Below are 18,055 nucleotides of genomic sequence, written 5' to 3' on the forward strand. Positions count from 1 at the left end.
CGACACGCTGCTCACCAGTGCATCGGCTGGCATCGGATTCTGATCGGATTGTGGTTGGAATTCAGTGCAATTTGGCTGGAAACACGGCTGGCAGTGGCGCGCACCGATTTTCGATCAAATTGCGATCGAATTTCGGCCAAATCGCGGTCGGAGATCGACCGAGGAAGGATTGCCATCGTACGCCGGTCCTTCCTCGGTCGGTTTCCGATCGTGATTTGGCTAGAATCCGCCCGTGATTTGATCGGAAACCGTACGTGTCACTGCTGGTCACGTTCCGACCAAATTGTGCTGGATTCCATCCACAATCTGGTTGGAATCCGACATCGGCGAGTGGTGCGTTGATCGGGCCTGGGCCGGTGGCCGACGGTGGCCGGACGGCGCGACGAGAGCGGCAGCAACGGTGATGGATTGTGTCGTTCACGGGGTCGCGTAGAATATCAAAATAGCCTAGAAGAGCATATTGAATAGCAATCTATACAGAACTATGTTTACTTGCATGGCTTCAACGAACGACTAACAATCTCTTAAACACAACTAAGTAAACATGCTTCACTGCCAATGTCCATTTACTTCCATAATTAATTATCCACATGCAATAACATCAAAATATCGTTATAATTCAACAAACTGCATTTATAAATAAATTGTTATTATTCCATTAAATTAGATTTATTTTCGCTAAAATTTACATTTTTTTTCATCAAGAAAAATTAATAAAGAAACAATAGTGATAAACCGGCTTCTTCGTTGGACCCCCTTCTCGTAACTTCATTTGCATTTCTCGAGGCGTCTTTGATCACCGCCGACGACGGCCACTTCCATTTCCCACCGAATTCCCCATCGCCATCCAAGAGATCGCAGAGGACGACGACGAAGTGGAGGGGAGGACGATCCGGTTGTTGTCATCTTCGTTTGATTTCGAGGAGCTGATCCACCGATCCACGAGGCGGCGCGGGAGGCCAGGAATCCCCGAGGCGGCCTCGCCGGAGATCGGGAGCGCTGGGTGCGAATCAGTCACGCGACGGCCCGTTCCACCCGAAGGCGGGCTCACGGCTCTTCCCTTTCTTGCCTGATGCGCAGCGCACCCGATACCTAGAGTCCCTGCCCCCGCCCACTATGGATTTTGTCAGCCGCTACGCCACCGCAGCGTCCCCCTCGGTAGAGCAGCACCACCATCCCCCGCAGACGGAGCCAGCGTCCTCGCCCGCGCAGGCTTCTGTCCCCGTCGGGCCTGCGGTCCCCGAGGAGCCGGAGTACTTGGCTCGGTACCTGGTGATCAAACACTCGTGGCGCGGTCGGTACAAGCGAATCTTGTGCATCTCCAGCAACGCTATCATAACGCTGGATCCTACCACGCTGGCCGCCACCAATTCTTACGATGCGCCGGAAGACTTCGAAGGGGCGGCTCCTGTGCTGGGGCGGGGAGATGATGTTGGCTCGCAGGAGTTTACTGTTAGCGTACGGACGGATGGGAAGGGGAAGTTCAAGGCTATCAAGTTCTCGTCGAGGTTTAGGGCGAGCATCCTGACACTGCTGCACCGGCTCAGGTGGGGGAGGTTAGGGCCAATCATGGAATTCCCAGTGCTGCATCTCCGGCGAAGGACTTCCACTTGGGTTCCATATGTATGTTCTAATTCTTGGCTGTATGATTACACTGAATGGTTGGACGAATGATCTATCTGCTGTTTGTTCTTAGCCAATAATCCAGGGTGTGAATTTGGTGTTTATGCTGTCTGATGGAGAGTGATTGTGTTACAATTTCTGGCTAACTGTTAAAACAGCTCCTAAGACTACGTGCCTGGTGTTCCTCTGCCTTATTTTCGCTTATCTAAACCTGATATCTGAGTATGATAGTCGTATGCTTCTGTTAGATTCTTGACAGTATTTGGTTGCTAAGTGATCATTGTGTTGATTGGTTTTTCCCCCCTGACAATCCAATGAAAGACTTACTCCAATGAACCTGGTAAATGTTTCATAGTATTTGTCATGGTATATACCTTGACATAGATTTTTATGCTAACTTTGGCCACTGTTGTATGGATTGCTTAATGAAGAAAATCAGATTTGTAAAATATCTATTGCGCATCAGAAAACTTTTTCTCTGCATTCTAGAATGTGATTATTGCTCGGTAATCATAGTCCTTGTTTTCGCTTACATCACTACAATCTTTTCTACAGAAATTGAAGGTTGCATCCACTGGCATTGAACTTATTGAAGGGCAGTCTGGAGATCCACAGTGGTGTTTGGATTTCAGGGACATGGATTCTCCACCAATCATACTCTTCACAGACAATTATGGAAATAACAGCGCAGATTCAGGAGGGTTCATTTTGTGCCCTCTGTACGGTAGAAAAAGTAAAGCTTTTAAAGCTGCCTCTGGAACTTCTAATTCTGCAATTGTATCATACCTGGTAATATTGTTTTCTATAGAATGCTGTTTCCTCCAGTCTCCTTTAGGTCTTTGTTATTGTCAAATATAGGATCACTCTTTTATGAAATAATCCCTGTTGTATGATATCTTTGCAGATTAAAACTGCAAAAACTACTGTTGGCTTGTCATTGTCTGTTGACAGTTCTCAGAAGATGACAATAGCAGATTTTTTAAATAAAAGAGGTAGACTTGTGATAATCCTGTAAAGTTCTTGTTTGCTTATTAGGGTGTATTTGAAGTTCTTTTGTGAACTTTTGAATTTCAAATGAATCATCACTCCATTACTCAAGAGCATGCATTTATGATTAAAATAACACAGAAAATTGGGTTGTTATACTGACTAGGACATGGAATGATATTGAGAGGGTTAATAGCTAGACAACCACAGATCAAGCTTTGTTGATTGTGAAACAAATACACTATTGTGTTTTGATGCCATTTGTTAGTATGTTAATGAGCTGGTTTTGTTTGATTACTGAGGGAATGTTTTTTTTTAATTTCATAAATGAAAGGAATAATATTGCAAATTACTTTACAGCTCAAATCAATTTGTAGTGCTTCTTGCTAGTTGAAAAAATCACTTGGTAAATGAATGATCCATTCTACCCAAGGCAAATTTCTTTTTATCTTCTTCATTAGAAGGGATGCCCAAACAATGGTGATAATGATAGCACCTGCAGTTGTTTTCTTAAGATGTTCGTTACATTTACTATTATATCCAGTTTAACTCATTGGACTCATGGTCTTATCAACAAGTGAGAAGGATGCAATGATACTATGAAGTTTGGATATTTGAAGTTACTAGAATTACCACCATCAAAATCATGGAAGGTAGAATGCCAACTAGAATAAAGAGGTAACTTGTGGCTCACAAAACAAGTAGATCATGTGTCCTATGGATGAAATAGGTCTTAATTAGTGTGATAAGAAATTTTCTTTTCTTTAGAATTCTTATTCCAGTAATAGTTCAAGATTTGGGGTTTTCTTCAAGCAAGTTCATACCTCCTTAAGATAATTGTCAAATTCACTAGTGGATATGTAGTTTAAACTCTTGGAGCCCAGTTCTAATCAATGGGGGATAATGATGTAAAGTCAGTTTCTCAGCTAGATCATCTTGAACATTATTTTCTTTTTATTTAATATAATAGGGATTGAATTGGTTAATTAGCAATCCTCTCTCTCTCTCTCTCTCTCTCTCTCTCTCTATATATATATATATATATATATATATATATATATGTTATATTTATATAGTTATATGACAGTATGTTTATAAATTGAATTATTCTTTAGAATTGTCAAACGGGTCAGCCCACCAGAAACTCGTCATATGGCGGGGTGGGCCGACCCACCAATTTCGCGGGTTGGAAATTTCCAACCCAACCCAACCCAAGGCGGGTTGCGGGTTAGGTGGACTAACTCACGACCTCTAAAAAAATAAAAAATAAAGAAAATTTAAAAATTTTAAAGTTTGGATTACAATTTAAACAGGTCAAGTTGAAAATTTTAAGTTTGGATTGCAATTTAAACAGGTTAATATCACTAGATTATTGAATTTTATACTTTAATTTTAAATTTTAAAGCAAATAAATAAATTTTCTCAATCTGCGGGTCAACCCAAGCCGCCATGGGCCAAGCCCAATGCGGGCCGCGGGCCTAGGCGGGTCAACCCACCTTAACCCATTTTAAAATGGGTTGATAAAATTTCAATCCAACCCTCCTAAATTGTTTGGCAGGGCGGGCCAACCCGACGGGTGTAACCTAAATTGACGGCTCTATTATTCTTTGCTTGTATTCCTCTATTTTTTTTAATCTTTGCTGAATAAAAGGAAAATATACACGACTCCTAGAACTAAGTAGTGAAAGTTAAAAGATGAAAAACAAAACATATTTAAGAAGAGGATAAGAGTACAAGTATTAGGAGAAATATTTGACGACTTGAATATGATATGAGATAAAATGATATCAAAGTTGAAAATAGTAGTCAAGAGCATACGTGTGAGTCAAAGGGATGTGCATCCCCAAGTAAAGAATCTTGGTAGTAGAATGAAAAAATATAGAAAAAAGTGAAGGAAAAATGAATAGCCTATAAGGTATTATATACTTGTAAAATGAGAAAAATTTTAAAAAATATACAGTAGCAAAAAAAAAAGGAGGCCAAGAAAGCAGTGAATGAAGCTAAGAGTGAAATTTTTGAATACTTATATTGAAAATTGAATACAAAAGAAAGGGAAAGAGACATTTACAGAATGGCTAAAGCGAGAGAGAGAGGAAGACAAGAGATCTTGTCTAAATAAGATATATTAAATATAAATGAAATGATGAGGAAATAAAAGAGCGATGAAAGAGGTATTTTCATCAACTTTTTAATGATGGTTTAAGAGACCAACTTAATTTAGATAATTTAAGTAGGTCAAATGAGTTTAGAAATTTAAATTTTTATCGTAAAATTCAAACTTCAGAAGTAGAACAAACTTTTAAATGAGATGTAAAATGGAAAAATAGTTGAATTAGATGATATTTTGATAGAGGTATGGAAGTGCCTAGGGAAATAAGGTATTGAATAACTTACAAAGTTATTCAATATGATATTGGAAACTAAAAAAATACATGATCAGTGGAGGGTAAATACTCTAGTTCCCTTATATAAAAATAAAGGAGACGTACAAAATTATGCAAATTATAGGGATATTAAACTAATAAGTTATACCATGAAGTTTTGGAAAAGAATAATAGAAAAAAGATTAAGGAAGGAGACTATAGTGATCGAATATTAATTTGAATTGATGCTTTGAAGGTTGACAATAGAAGTTATACATCTTGTTCAATTAATTGAAAAATATCGGGAACAAAAGCAAGACTTACATATGATATTCGTCGACCTAGAAAAAACATATATTAGAGTCTTAAGGGAAATTATATAGAGAATTCTAGAAAAAAGAGACGTTAACATAACGTATATTGAACTAATTAAGGATATGTATGAAGATGTAATGACAAGAGTAAAGACTTCAGGTGAATCAACCAAAGTATTTCCCATAAAGATAGAGTTACATTAAAGATTAGCTCTAAGTTCTTATCTTTTTATATTAATCATGAACGAATTCCCCAGACACATTTAAGATACGATACCGTGGTACATGTTGTTTGCAGATGATATTATTTTGGTAGATAAGACATATGAAGGAATAAATGTTAAACTTGAATTTTGGTCAAAAACGTTAGAAGTGAAAGATTTTAGACTTAGTAGAGTAAAAACAGAATATATGGAATTTAAGTTTAGTAATATTAGACGTAATGAGATAATTGTTAAGATAAGAGAAGATGAGTAGTTGGGATGGAGGGATTGAGAGATGTCTTACATAGAATACAAGTGAGATGGTTGAAATAAAGGAGAGCATCAGATGTTCTTTGTTATCGTAAAACATTGTTAAGACTTAAAGGAAAATTTTACAAAATGACAGTTGGACCTGCTATATTATATGGAGTTGAATTTTGGGCTATGACTCGAACACGTGAACATAAAATGAGAGTTACAGAGATGAGGATGTTAAGGTAGATGTGCGGATATACAAGAAGGGATATGATAAAAAATGAAATATTAGAAAGAAAGTCGGGGTTGCACCTATTGAGGGAAATCTCCAATAGACACGTTTAAGATGATACATATATGTATTTAGACGACTAATAAAGACTCCAGCTAGGTGATGTGAAACTATGACAAATATGCATATCAAACAAGGAAGAGGAAAACAAAAAAAAATTTAGCAACAATAAAACAAGATAAAATTTATTTAAATATAAATGATGATATAGTTAAATATAAATGATGGTATAATAGAGGATAGAGCTGAGACGTAGAAGGATCCATATTGCTAACCCCATCTAGTGGGATAAGGCTTTGTTATTGTTGTATTATATAGTTGATGCAAATTCATATTTTGTTTGACATGATGCTCTACATCATTGTCAATACAACTAATTATTGTTTTTTTATGAAAAAATGGACTATATATGCATTATGTAAGGGCTTAACTGCATATTGCCTTCACATATCATTATGGCTCACCAGTGATTTACTGGTTCATCTGTTCGAATCATGTGGGTTCTGATTCATTTCACTTGAATAAATGTACTATTCTGGATGGGCAATTGACTATCATGAACTTTAGATTCTGTATTCTTGTTTAACTTTGATGGGCTATTGGGCATTATAATCTCACAAAAGTCCTCTCACGAAAGTCCTTTTTTCTTACAATTAGGAATAATGAAATCTAGTGGAACTTTTTCTTTTCTGCTGCTGTATGTTGCACTTTCTATACAATAAACATATCACTGTAGCTTAATTTTTTCAATAGTATACTTGTCTTACAGCAAAGGAAGCAGTTGGAGCAAATGAGAATCCTTATGGGGAATGGTCCGTAACAAGGTTGCGTTCTGCTGCAAAAGGCACAGTTAATGTTGAGAGTCCAAATCTTGGAATTGGACCAAAAGGGGGCCTTGGAGAACAAGGGGATTCTGTATCTCGGCAGCTTATTCTTACTAAGCTTGCAATTATTGAAAGACGCCCAGATAACTATGAGGTATTTTAATGGCATTGAACTATTCCTGACATGGTGTTTTGTTGATTCCTTGTTCAATCTGGAATCAAGGATTTTAAAAAGATGCCTGCAGGTGTTATGCGGGAGACCCACTACATAACAGAAATGCAGTATGCATGCACATATGTGGGAGAATATTCTGTCCATATTGAATTTATTGATAAAAATGGTTTACATATGGAACCAACTTATTAAGTGCATAATCAGCATAGAATGTGTCAATCTAATCAACTCATACAATGTAAAACACAATATACTTCATATTAATTAACCGTATGATAATTAACATATCCTATAATATATAACATAAAGTAACATCCATATGTGCCATAAGTATGTACAATGCAGCAGATAAAAACTAAAACATGAAGTGATCAATGATTCATTTAGCTGTGTGTCTATGGTTGCATGCTATTAGAACATATAATATAACATGATTCGTGACATAATCACAATTATCTACCTTTTCAAAAAAAGAATGATTCAATTTTGTCTGGTTTTACCCAAGGTGGTTTAAAATTTAAATGGACTGAAATAGGGTTTATTTGAGTTGCTAGTTAGTGGACCCCATGTAATGCATAAAGCCCACCTATAGAGCCAAATGCATATGGATAATCTCATATGCTTTATGCAATGCAGTTTCCTAATATGCACACATACGGGGCCTGCCTAGAGTGCTTTATAAAATCATGTATATAGCATGGTGCCTAGAATTCCTTGTTTGAACTATTTGTCTGGATTGCAATATTAGCAAATTTGAATTTTGTAGGCTGTCATTGCTCGTCCCCTTTCTGTTGTAAGTTCTCTTGTTCGGTTTTCGGAAGAACCACAGATGTTCGCAGTTGAGTTTAGTGATGGATGTCCTGTTCATGTAAGTAATCTTGTAATTTTACAAACATCTGTGTTTCATTTGTAATTTTCTCACGTGGCATTTAAAATAGGTGTATGCAAGCACTTCTCGTGACAGCTTACTGGCAGCAATGCGCGATGTTCTGCAATCAGAGGTTTGTGGAGTTGTTTTTCCACTCAAGTCCTAAATTTAGTCTAATGTGAATAGGATTCTGAAGCTATCAGCTTGTTTTCTTTTTTTATTCAAATTCTCCACCATCTGTCTAGCTTGATCATTTCTTACTACTTGCTCTCTGAATATAAAAAGGAGGTTCTACATTATAGCTCATTGATTCTTATCATGCAGCGCCAGAGTCCAGTTCCCATATTGCCAAGATTGACCATGCCTGGTCACCGTATAGATCCTCCTTGTGGAAGTTTTTATCTTCAGATGCGGCAACTTCCTCTTAGTCAGCAGCATCCTGTTTCTGATATGGAAACTGCATCCATGCACTTGAAACATTTAGCTGTGGCTGCAAAAGATGCCGTTGGTGAAGCTGGTAATGTTCCTGGCTCAAGAGCAAGGTTATGGCGAAGAATAAGGGAGTTTAATGCTTGCATACCATATAGTGGAGTGCCTCCTCATCTGGAAGTGCCTGAGGTAGTCTTAATGGCTTTGATCACAATGCTTCCAGCAACACCAAACCTTCCTCCAGATGCTTCTCCACTTCCCCCTCCATCACCCAAAGCAGCAGCTACAATCATTGGGTTCATTGCATGCTTACGAAGGATACTTGTATCAAGAGCTGCTGCATCTCATCTTATATCATTTCCTGCAGCAGTTGCAAGAATAATGGGTCTACTAAGAAATGGCTCAGAAGGTGTAGCAGCTGAAGCAGCTGGATTGGTATCAATGCTTATAGGAGGTGGTCCTGGTGATTCTAGTATATCAGTCGATTCAAAGGGGGAGACACATGCCACTTATATGCATACGAAGTCTGTCTTATTTGCACATCAAAATTCTGTGACTGTCCTTGTAAATAGGTTAAAACCCACATCTGTCTCTCCATTGTTCTCCATGTCAGTTGTGGAAGTTCTTGAAGCTATGCTTTGTGCACCACAAGGTGAAACAACTCAGCACACTACTTTCGTTGAGTTGCTACGCCAGGTTGCTGGTTTACGTCGCCGCTTGTTTGCATTATTTGGGCACCCTGCGGAAAGTGTGAGAGAGACAATAGCTGTCATCATGCGTACTATAGCAGAGGAGGATGCAATTGCGGCAGAGTCTATGCGTGATGCTGCCTTAAGAGATGGTGCTCTTTTGAGGCACTTGCTGCATGCTTTTTTTCTTCTTACTAGGGAGCGCCGTGATGTTAATCGACAACTTGTAGCACTTTGGGCTGATTCTTATCAACCTGCTCTTGATTTACTTTCAAGAGTTATTCCCCCTGGGCTTGTTGCTTATTTGCACACACGAATAGATGCTGCTTCTGAAGATCAGAGTCAATTAAATGAAGTTCCTTTAACGAAGAGAAGACAAAGGCGCATACTTCAGCAGAGGCAAGGCCATTTTGGAATAGCTATTATGCCTCAGGAATCTGGTATGAATTCTCTTCAAAATGTTCAAGATGGTGATTCAACTAATGCTTCAGTGGTGACACAAAGTAATCTGAAGCCTTTCCAAGAGTCAAACTCGGGACAGTATTTAGTTTCTCCATTTGCCAACCCTGGTGTAAGCAATCCCAGTGAACTTACATATGGGGTCCAGCATAATGCTGCTTCAGGAATTGTTGTTTCTGATCATGTTCATCAAGTACCTATATCACAAATGACAGATCCAAATGCTTCTGTTTCTGTTGATTCTTCAAACTATGTTAGTTCCATGAATCCGGAGTTTGCTGTCCCAGCACAGGTAGTTATAGAAAACACTCCTGTTGGATCAGGTAGGTTGTTATGCAATTGGTATGGATTCTGGAGAGCATTTGGTCTAGATCACAATCGTGCTGATCTAATATGGAATGAACGGACTAGACAAGAGCTTCGTGAGGCTTTGCAAGCAGAAGTTCATAAACTGGATGTTGAAAAAGAGCGGACACAGGATATTCTTCCTGAAGGTGCTATGCTTGAAGTCAATGGACAGGATAATGCAACTAAGATTTCATGGAACTATGCAGAATTTTTAGTGAGCTACCCCAGCTTATCAAAAGAAGTTTGTGTTGGACAGTATTATCTGCGTTTGCTTCTGGAAAGTGGAAGCAGTTGTGGAGCACAAGACTTCCCTCTACGTGACCCTGTTGCCTTTTTCAGAGCATTGTACCATCGTTTCTTATGTGATGCAGACACTGGGCTTATTGTTAACGGCGCTATTCCTGATGAGTTGGGTTCATCGGATGATTGGTGTGATATGGGAAGACTAGACGGTTTTGGTGGTGGTGGAGGCTCTGCAGTAAGAGAGCTTTGTGCAAGGGCAATGGCCATTGTGTACGAACAACATTACAAAACCATTGGGCATTTTGATGGTACAGCTCATATTACTGTCCTGTTGGACAGAACAGATGATCGAGCATTGAGGCACAGATTACTGTTACTTTTAAAGGTGGTTTCACTAACTCAAGGACACTGTTACTATATACTATATTTAGTTATAATCCAATTTGCTTCCTTGGTTTTTATGAATCCGTAGATTCTAGATATGATTGTAGAAGAGAAAACCAAAGTGCTATGACATCCATGATCCATAAATATTGCAGCTTCTATAAATAGTGGCATTTATATTTGTCAGCTTTATTAGAATGATATTATAAAATGATTACGTAGCTTAAATATCTGTTTATTTCTTTTATTGTAAAAACATTAATGTGTTTTGTTTATGTAATATTCCTTTGAAACTCAAAAAAGTTGGCAATATATGTATATAAGTTCATAGCAGTGGACAGATTGCTATAGCATTGGGTTATAGCTGGAAAGTGACATTTAATTCATAACACTGGACTGGCTGGTACTGCATTGGGATATAGCCATAAAGTAGCATATTTAGTCTGTGGATTGCCTTCTAAGGTTCAAGCCTAGACAAAATTTAAACTTAGTCAGCCCACTCATGCAAGTAAACAAAGAACCACTTGCATTCTTATAAGAAAAAAACATAGCAAAACAAGCATGACCTGGAAAGTAAGTTACATAGTATGTTAAATGCTACTTGTGTAAAAAAACTGTTAATCTTTCAGCATCCACCAGCTCAGATTCTAGGTATAAGGTCATAAACAAAACTGAGTAACCTAAACAAAGAAACACTTGCATTGTTATAAGAAAGAAAATATCTTTGGCTAGTTGCTAGACATTCCTATTAAATGCAGACTAAACAAACATAACCTGGAAAGCAAGTTACATAGCATGGTAAATGCTATCTGTGGAAAAAATGTTAACAATCTTTCAGGAACCACCAGCTCAGACTCTAGGTATAAGGTCATAAACAAAACCGAGTTGCTTACTGCCCAAATATCTTAATATGGAATTATCATATTAGAAAGATGATTCCAATATATAATATCCACTTAGGATCTACTATAGTTATTCAAAGTTTCTATAATAAATAACAGAAACTGTTAAATGAAATATCCAAATTCCTCTTATATACACCCTTTACATAAGAGGTCTATTTATATACAAATTAAGAATCTTTCTGAGGAAAGAATCTAACTAAGAAAACTATAATTAGGCTAATTGACAACTTCCTAATTAAGAATATATATTAACTAATATAAACAGATAATATGGTAGATAATATTCCCCCTCAAGTTGGAGCATAAATAGTAATCAAACCCAACTTATTACAAAGATAATCAACTCGAACCCTATTTAATGCTTTTGTGAAGATGCCCCTAGTTGCTCTCCAGTCTTCACGTATCCTGTAGTGATCAAGCCTTAGTGAATTTTTTCACGAACGAAATGACAATCAATTTCAATGTGCTTAGTTTGCTCATGAAACACGAGATTTGATGCAATGTGAATAGCGGCTTGATTATCACACCATAGTTTTGCTGGTACTAAAATTTTAAGTTCTACTTCAGTCAACAGCTGATATATTCATATTATCTCATATACAGACTATGCCATAGCCCTATATTCTGATTCTGCACTAGATCGTGATACAACATTCTGCTTTTTACTTTTCCATGAAATTAATTTTCCTCCAACAAAAATACAATAACCTGAAGTAGACTTTCTATCCATTCTAGAACCTGCCCAATCTGCATCTGAAAAACTTTCAATATGAGTGTGCCCATGATTTTTATATACGATATCCTGTCTGGGTGCTCCCTTCAAATAACACAAAATCTGCTCTAACGTTGCCCAATGATTAACTGTTGGAGATGCCATAAATTGACTAATAACACTAACCGAATATGCAATATCTGGACGAGTCACAGTAAGATAATTCAACTTCCCAACCAACCTTCGATATCTCTTAGGATATTCAAATAATTCTCCATCTTCTGTGAGGTGTATGTTTTGAGTTATTGGAGTACTACAAGGCTTTGCTCCTAATTTGCCCATCTCATTCAATAGGTCGAGAATATATTTTCTCTGAGATAGAAATATACCTTTCTTGCTTCTTATAACTTCAACGCCTAAGAAATACTTTAGCACCTCTAAGTCTTTTATATCAAACTGAGTAAGAATGAAAGATTTAAGAGATGAAATTCCTGTTGTATCACTTCCAGTGATAACAATATCATCCACATACACAACCAACAGAATGACACCAGCTTCTGATTGCTTGTAGAATACAGAATGATCAGACTTGCTTTTCACCATACCAAATTTTTCAACAACTTGACTAAACTTTTCAAACCAAGCACGAGGGCTCTGTTTCAAACCATACAAAGATTTTTTAAGACGACACACTCGCCCTATCTCCCCCTGAGCAACAAAATCAGGAGGTTGCTCCATATACATCTCCTCCTGAAGATCACCACGAAGAAAAACATTCTTGATATCAAGTTGATGTAAAGACCAATGATGAGTAGCAGCCAGTGAAATAAATAACTGAACTGATGTCAACTTTACAACAGGAGAAAAAATATCAGAATAATTCACACCATATGTCTGAGCATAGCCCTTGGCAACAAGACGACCTTTTAGTCTAGCAACTGATCTATCCGAATTGACTTTAACTGCGAATATCTATTTGCATCCAATAGCTCGTTTACCTAAAGGTAGATCAACCAAGTCCCAAGTGTTATTATCATCCAAAGCTTTTATTTCCTCTATCATTGCCTCTTTTCAACCAGGATGAGATATGACCTCACGGACAGTTTTAGGAACAGAAATAGAATCAAGGACAGTAATAAAAGAGCAAGAAGAAGACGTCAAACGTTGTAGGAAACAAAAGAAGAAATAAGATAAGTGCACAGACATTTACCTTTACGTAACGCAATAGGAAGATCATCACTTGGAGGTGGATCTGATGACGAAGTAGTAGGTGCAGGACATAAATCAAGAGGTTTCATGAAGCATACCATTCTGACTCATGTAAGATTGAAATAGATTGGACGTATATTCTTTGGCATTATCACTTCGTAAAATACGGATGGATGAATTGAACTGTGTTTTAATTTTGGCACAAGATGCACAAAATAGAGAAAATAACTCAAAATGATTTTTCATTAAATATAACCAGGTAACACGAGAATGATCGTCCACAAAAGTGACAAAATACCTAAAATCAGGTTTAGACAAAATAGGACAGGGACCCCAAATATTAGAATGAACTAACTCAAAAGGAATAATAACATGTTTATTTATTCTTGGACTCGAACTAAGACAGTGATGTTTTACAAACTGAGACGACTCACAATCTAATGAAGACACCTTACTATATTGTGGACAAAGCTTCTTGAGCAATGAAAGAGTTGGATGTCTTAACCTTCAATGAGCCTTGAAAGGAGAAGTTACACTCGAGCACGCAAGGGATCTTAGAACGGATGGGTCAAAAGATCCTGAAATAAATAATGATTGGGAAAAAAATGAGATGCAACAGTTAAGATTACGAGTTAATTGACTAATAGAGAGCAAATTAAAAGATAAATTAGATAAATGTAAGACAGAAGATAAAGAAAGCAAAGGGGTAGGATTGATAGTGTCAAATCCGCGAACACAAGAGGAAGACCCATCAGCTAAAGTAATAATAGGAGTGTTAAAGTTGAGTGAAATAGTAGAAAATAGACTAGAATTACCTATCATATGATCTGTGGCCTCAAAATCAATGACTCATTTAGAAGATGAGGAAACAAGACATGTGTTGTGGTTACCTAAATCAACAATATCAGTGACAGAGGGAGATGCAGATTTGAGTGATTCCTGATATTGAGAGAACTTGGCAAATTCATCCGCAGAGATAAGAACTGATTTATCAGGGATATATAAGAGGAATTTGGATATTTCGTTTAACATGGTATCAGAGCCCTAGGATTTCCTCTTTTTGTTTTTTTTTCCTTCTCTCCGATGCTTCGTCCTTTCTTCGCATCACGGTTTTCCTTGGTCGCGATTTGGGAGCAGATCAGCAGATCGATCGAGGCTCTGCTAGTCGAAGCTTCGACGTACGCGATGCGATCACACGTGTCCTCCCCAACTCCCGAAGGCGCTTCATCCTCGCACCCTCAACCTTCGGTTTCGCTCTGATACCATGTTAAATGAAATATCCAAATTCCTCTTATATACACCCTTTACATAAGAGATCTATTTATATACAAACTAGAAATCTTTATGAGGAAAGAATCTAACTAAGGAAACTATAATTAGGCTAATTGACAACTTCCTAATTAAGAATATATATTAACTAATATAAACAGATAATATGGTAGATAATAGAAACTAATTCCCTCAATGAGGTCTCTCAACTAGGAACTACAACAGTATATAGAGTTCAGAGGAAGTTAGATTGCAATGCACTAGGAATGAAAAAGAATATTGTTACCAGTAATAAAAAAGAGACTAATGAAGTTTAACATGTATCACTTTGCCATTTTGTATCCTGGAAAAATTGGCGAATAAGTACACAACCAAAAGCTAATAGTACATCACTAGCTGCTTGGTCAAATCATGAAACCAGTTCCAGCATGCGAAAGGGGGGACAGGGGTGCCTAACCATGCCCAACAATGAATAGAATTTCAATGCACATGACATGATGGGGGATGTTTGCCATTGATTGACGAAGATAAAATTACGTCTATCAGTCCTTGGCAAACTAATAAATTTTGACCATATTGGCCGGTTAATAAAAAATTTAAAATAATGTTCAAGGCATATATGGGGGGGGGGGGGGGGGGGGGGGGGGGGGGGGGGGAATCAAATATTCATTATCAATTATTTTGAGAAAATACATAAGGATATGTGTAGCATTTTTTTTAAAAATTTATGTCTGTAAGATTAATTAACCTAAGCAATGCATTTTTTTTATGTGATATAATTCGTTATAGTTTGCTTAAGCAATCTACATAAATAAACTTGTAGATTTATCTCATACAATTTCAAATTAATCAATCTAACAATCCCTATAAAATATTATAATATTAAAAGAAGTGTTTAATGCTCACAATTACAAGTGTTTAATATTTACGATACCAAACAATATATTGTTGATACAAAAAAATTACAAGTATTCATTTTGAGAAATAAATTACTATAAAATATTTGCCATTATACTCGTCCTTATTGCTCATTGCATGTCTCACTTTTTTTTTTATCTCCTTGTATGAAAGCTAGAGGCAAGTTTAATCAAATTTTCCTTTGTTTGATTGAACTTGACTCAATCAATTTGATTTGGACTCATCTATTACTCAATTGCATACGCAGTCCATACATACTGCTAATGCGGCCACGCATAAAATATTGCTGCTATTGTATATGCAATGTCCTTCACTGTGGCTAAGTGGACAGCGATATCAAAAAAATCAAATTACCTTCTGCTTGAATGGATTCTACTAGAAAGCAATCATGGACCAAATATTCCAATATCTAGCTATATCTCAGTGCTATACTAGTTCGTTGTTATGAACTATGAATTCCTCTGTTTATATTCTTATACTGTCAGTTTCTTGGAGTTTTTTGTGTTTATGCCACACTTTTGATCTTTCCAAGCTTCTTTTACTAGCAACAACGAATTGTTGATTTTAATTCTAGTCATGTTAAGTTTTAATGAAAATGAACGAAATCAACTGAAAGAGTAACTTGCCTGTTAGTGGAAGCTTCCACTAATACATGGAGGTTTTGTTAAATCAAAATACTGGAAAGATGGTCCAGCCCAAATAATCCACAATGAGTTTGGGTTATCTGTGACTAGTTGGTCTGGTATCAGAGTTGCGCATAATGGGTATTATGATGTGTGATGTTTGCTCTTGTACTTTGGTACTAGGCTGCGGAAGTTAGTAGGATTGAGCTTCTAGCACTGGTCTTTGTGAAGTTTGTCCTTTCTCTGACTGCTATTTTGTGAGTGTATTTTGGACCGACTTTTCTCTTTTCCTGCAGGTCTTAATGAAGGAACTATCAAATGTGGAAGCATGTGTCCTGGTGGGTGGATGTGTCTTAGCTGTTGATCTCCTAACTGCAGCTCATGAAGCTTCTGAGAAGACTTCTATTCCTTTGCAATCCAATCTGATAGCTGCTACTGCTTTTATGGAACCTCTTAAGGAATGGATGTTTATTGACAAGGACGGATCAAAAGTGGGGCCAATGGAGAAAGATGCGATCAGAAGGTTTTTTTCCAAGAAAAGTATTGATTGGACTACCAAGTGCTGGGCTTCTGGCATGGCTGACTGGAAACGTTTGCGTGACATTCGAGAATTACGTTGGGCATTTGCTTTTCGGGTTCCTGTTTTAACTCCAGTTCAGGCAAGTAATTCTATTTTGCATATGTGAGTTAATGGTTAAGATTCTTGTTTATATACTAATGCTGCCTGAAACTGTATAGAAGAATTTTGAAACACATTGAACTGTGATATTGCCATTTACATTTGTTGAATGCAATGTCAGTTTTTCTGGTATACCCATGTATGATTTATGATGAATGTTCTATTTGACATTATTCGCCTAAGTAGTTTATTTGCATTTTCACCTTCTATTTCTTGATATTAATTACATATAAATTTTGTTTGTGTTGGTAGATTGTGTTTTTCACCATCCAGAATTGACATTTTATGCTTCAGTTTTATCCTGATCCTCCTATTATTCTAGCCCATATATACAGTGATGTGGCGATATTGCTTTATGCAAGTGACTGAATGAGACCCTGCCATGCTGTTGCAGTTTTACTCCTTTGGAGAATTTATTGGTGGGAAATAAATTCATTTTGATGATGATATATGGTTTGCTGAATTCTTCTTTATATTCAGGTAGGAGACGCTGCTTTAGCTATATTGCACAATATGGTATCTGCACGATCTGATCTTGATGATGCTGGAGAGATTGTGACCCCAACACCAAGGGTGAAGCGAATTTTGTCAAGTCCTCGATGCCTTCCACATATTGCTCAGGTGATTTCTTAATGCCAGATATACGCTACTTTTGTTCATTATCTTTTAATGGCATTCTGTGTTATTCACTGATACTTTATTTGATCCCTTGCTGATGTAATAAAATTAAAAATGCAAGAAAGTCAAGTAAGAAATCTAATAAAGCAATATCAGAAAGGTCATCTGCAACTGCCAGCTAACTTACACGGGTACCAATTACCATACTGTAGAGATGGACACAAACAAATTATGAAGGTTTGAACAAGGAGTAAATCAAACCTGGAAACCAATTAGGTAGAAAGTTCTGGTCATTTACAAGCTCTACCCATTTTCCTTATTCACAATTTCCTTTGCTCTTTTCTTGCCAAAGAATTCCACTTAATTTCTTTCAGTCAGCTTACTGACCAAAATTCTTAAGTGTTTGAGGCAATGTGATTGGTGTAAGAATAAATGACCACACCAATATCTGAATAGTGTTCTTTTTTATGCTTGCATTTCTGTTGCATCACCTTTTCAGGTTATTTCTTGTGTCTGGTGTCTGTAAAATAGATATTTCTTGGTCTTTCTAGTCTAGTATTCTAGCTTTCTAAGAGCTTGAGTTACATTAAGTTTTTGTGTTTTGTATTCTTATTCCAAGAAACTTGAAAGGTTATTTCTATCTTAATGGCGACCAACTATGTTAAA

At 37.0% G+C, this 18,055-nt stretch overlaps 1 protein-coding gene across 1 annotated transcript in view; it reads left to right on the forward strand.

The window, feature by feature from the left end:
• Positions 1–800: 800 nt before the first annotated feature.
• Positions 801–18,055, forward strand: part of LOC141833032 (dnaJ homolog subfamily C GRV2-like) — a 38,827-nt gene continuing 21,572 nt past the window's right edge. The window contains exons 1-9 of the mRNA XM_074720417.1: positions 801–1,623; positions 2,179–2,412; positions 2,528–2,615; positions 6,807–7,015; positions 7,803–7,904; positions 7,975–8,037; positions 8,229–10,457; positions 16,389–16,751; positions 17,252–17,392. Of these exons, the coding sequence (XP_074576518.1) occupies positions 1,117–1,623; positions 2,179–2,412; positions 2,528–2,615; positions 6,807–7,015; positions 7,803–7,904; positions 7,975–8,037; positions 8,229–10,457; positions 16,389–16,751; positions 17,252–17,392 (3,936 nt within the window). The 5' untranslated portion in view covers positions 801–1,116. The remainder of the gene's footprint in view (positions 1,624–2,178; positions 2,413–2,527; positions 2,616–6,806; positions 7,016–7,802; positions 7,905–7,974; positions 8,038–8,228; positions 10,458–16,388; positions 16,752–17,251; positions 17,393–18,055) is intronic.

Source organism: Curcuma longa, chromosome 8 (genome assembly GCF_044706935.1).
Source record: "Curcuma longa cultivar G26 ecotype Majalengka, Jawa Barat chromosome 8, ITB_CL_G26_1.1, whole genome shotgun sequence".
Lineage (NCBI taxonomy): Eukaryota > Viridiplantae > Streptophyta > Magnoliopsida > Zingiberales > Zingiberaceae > Curcuma > Curcuma longa.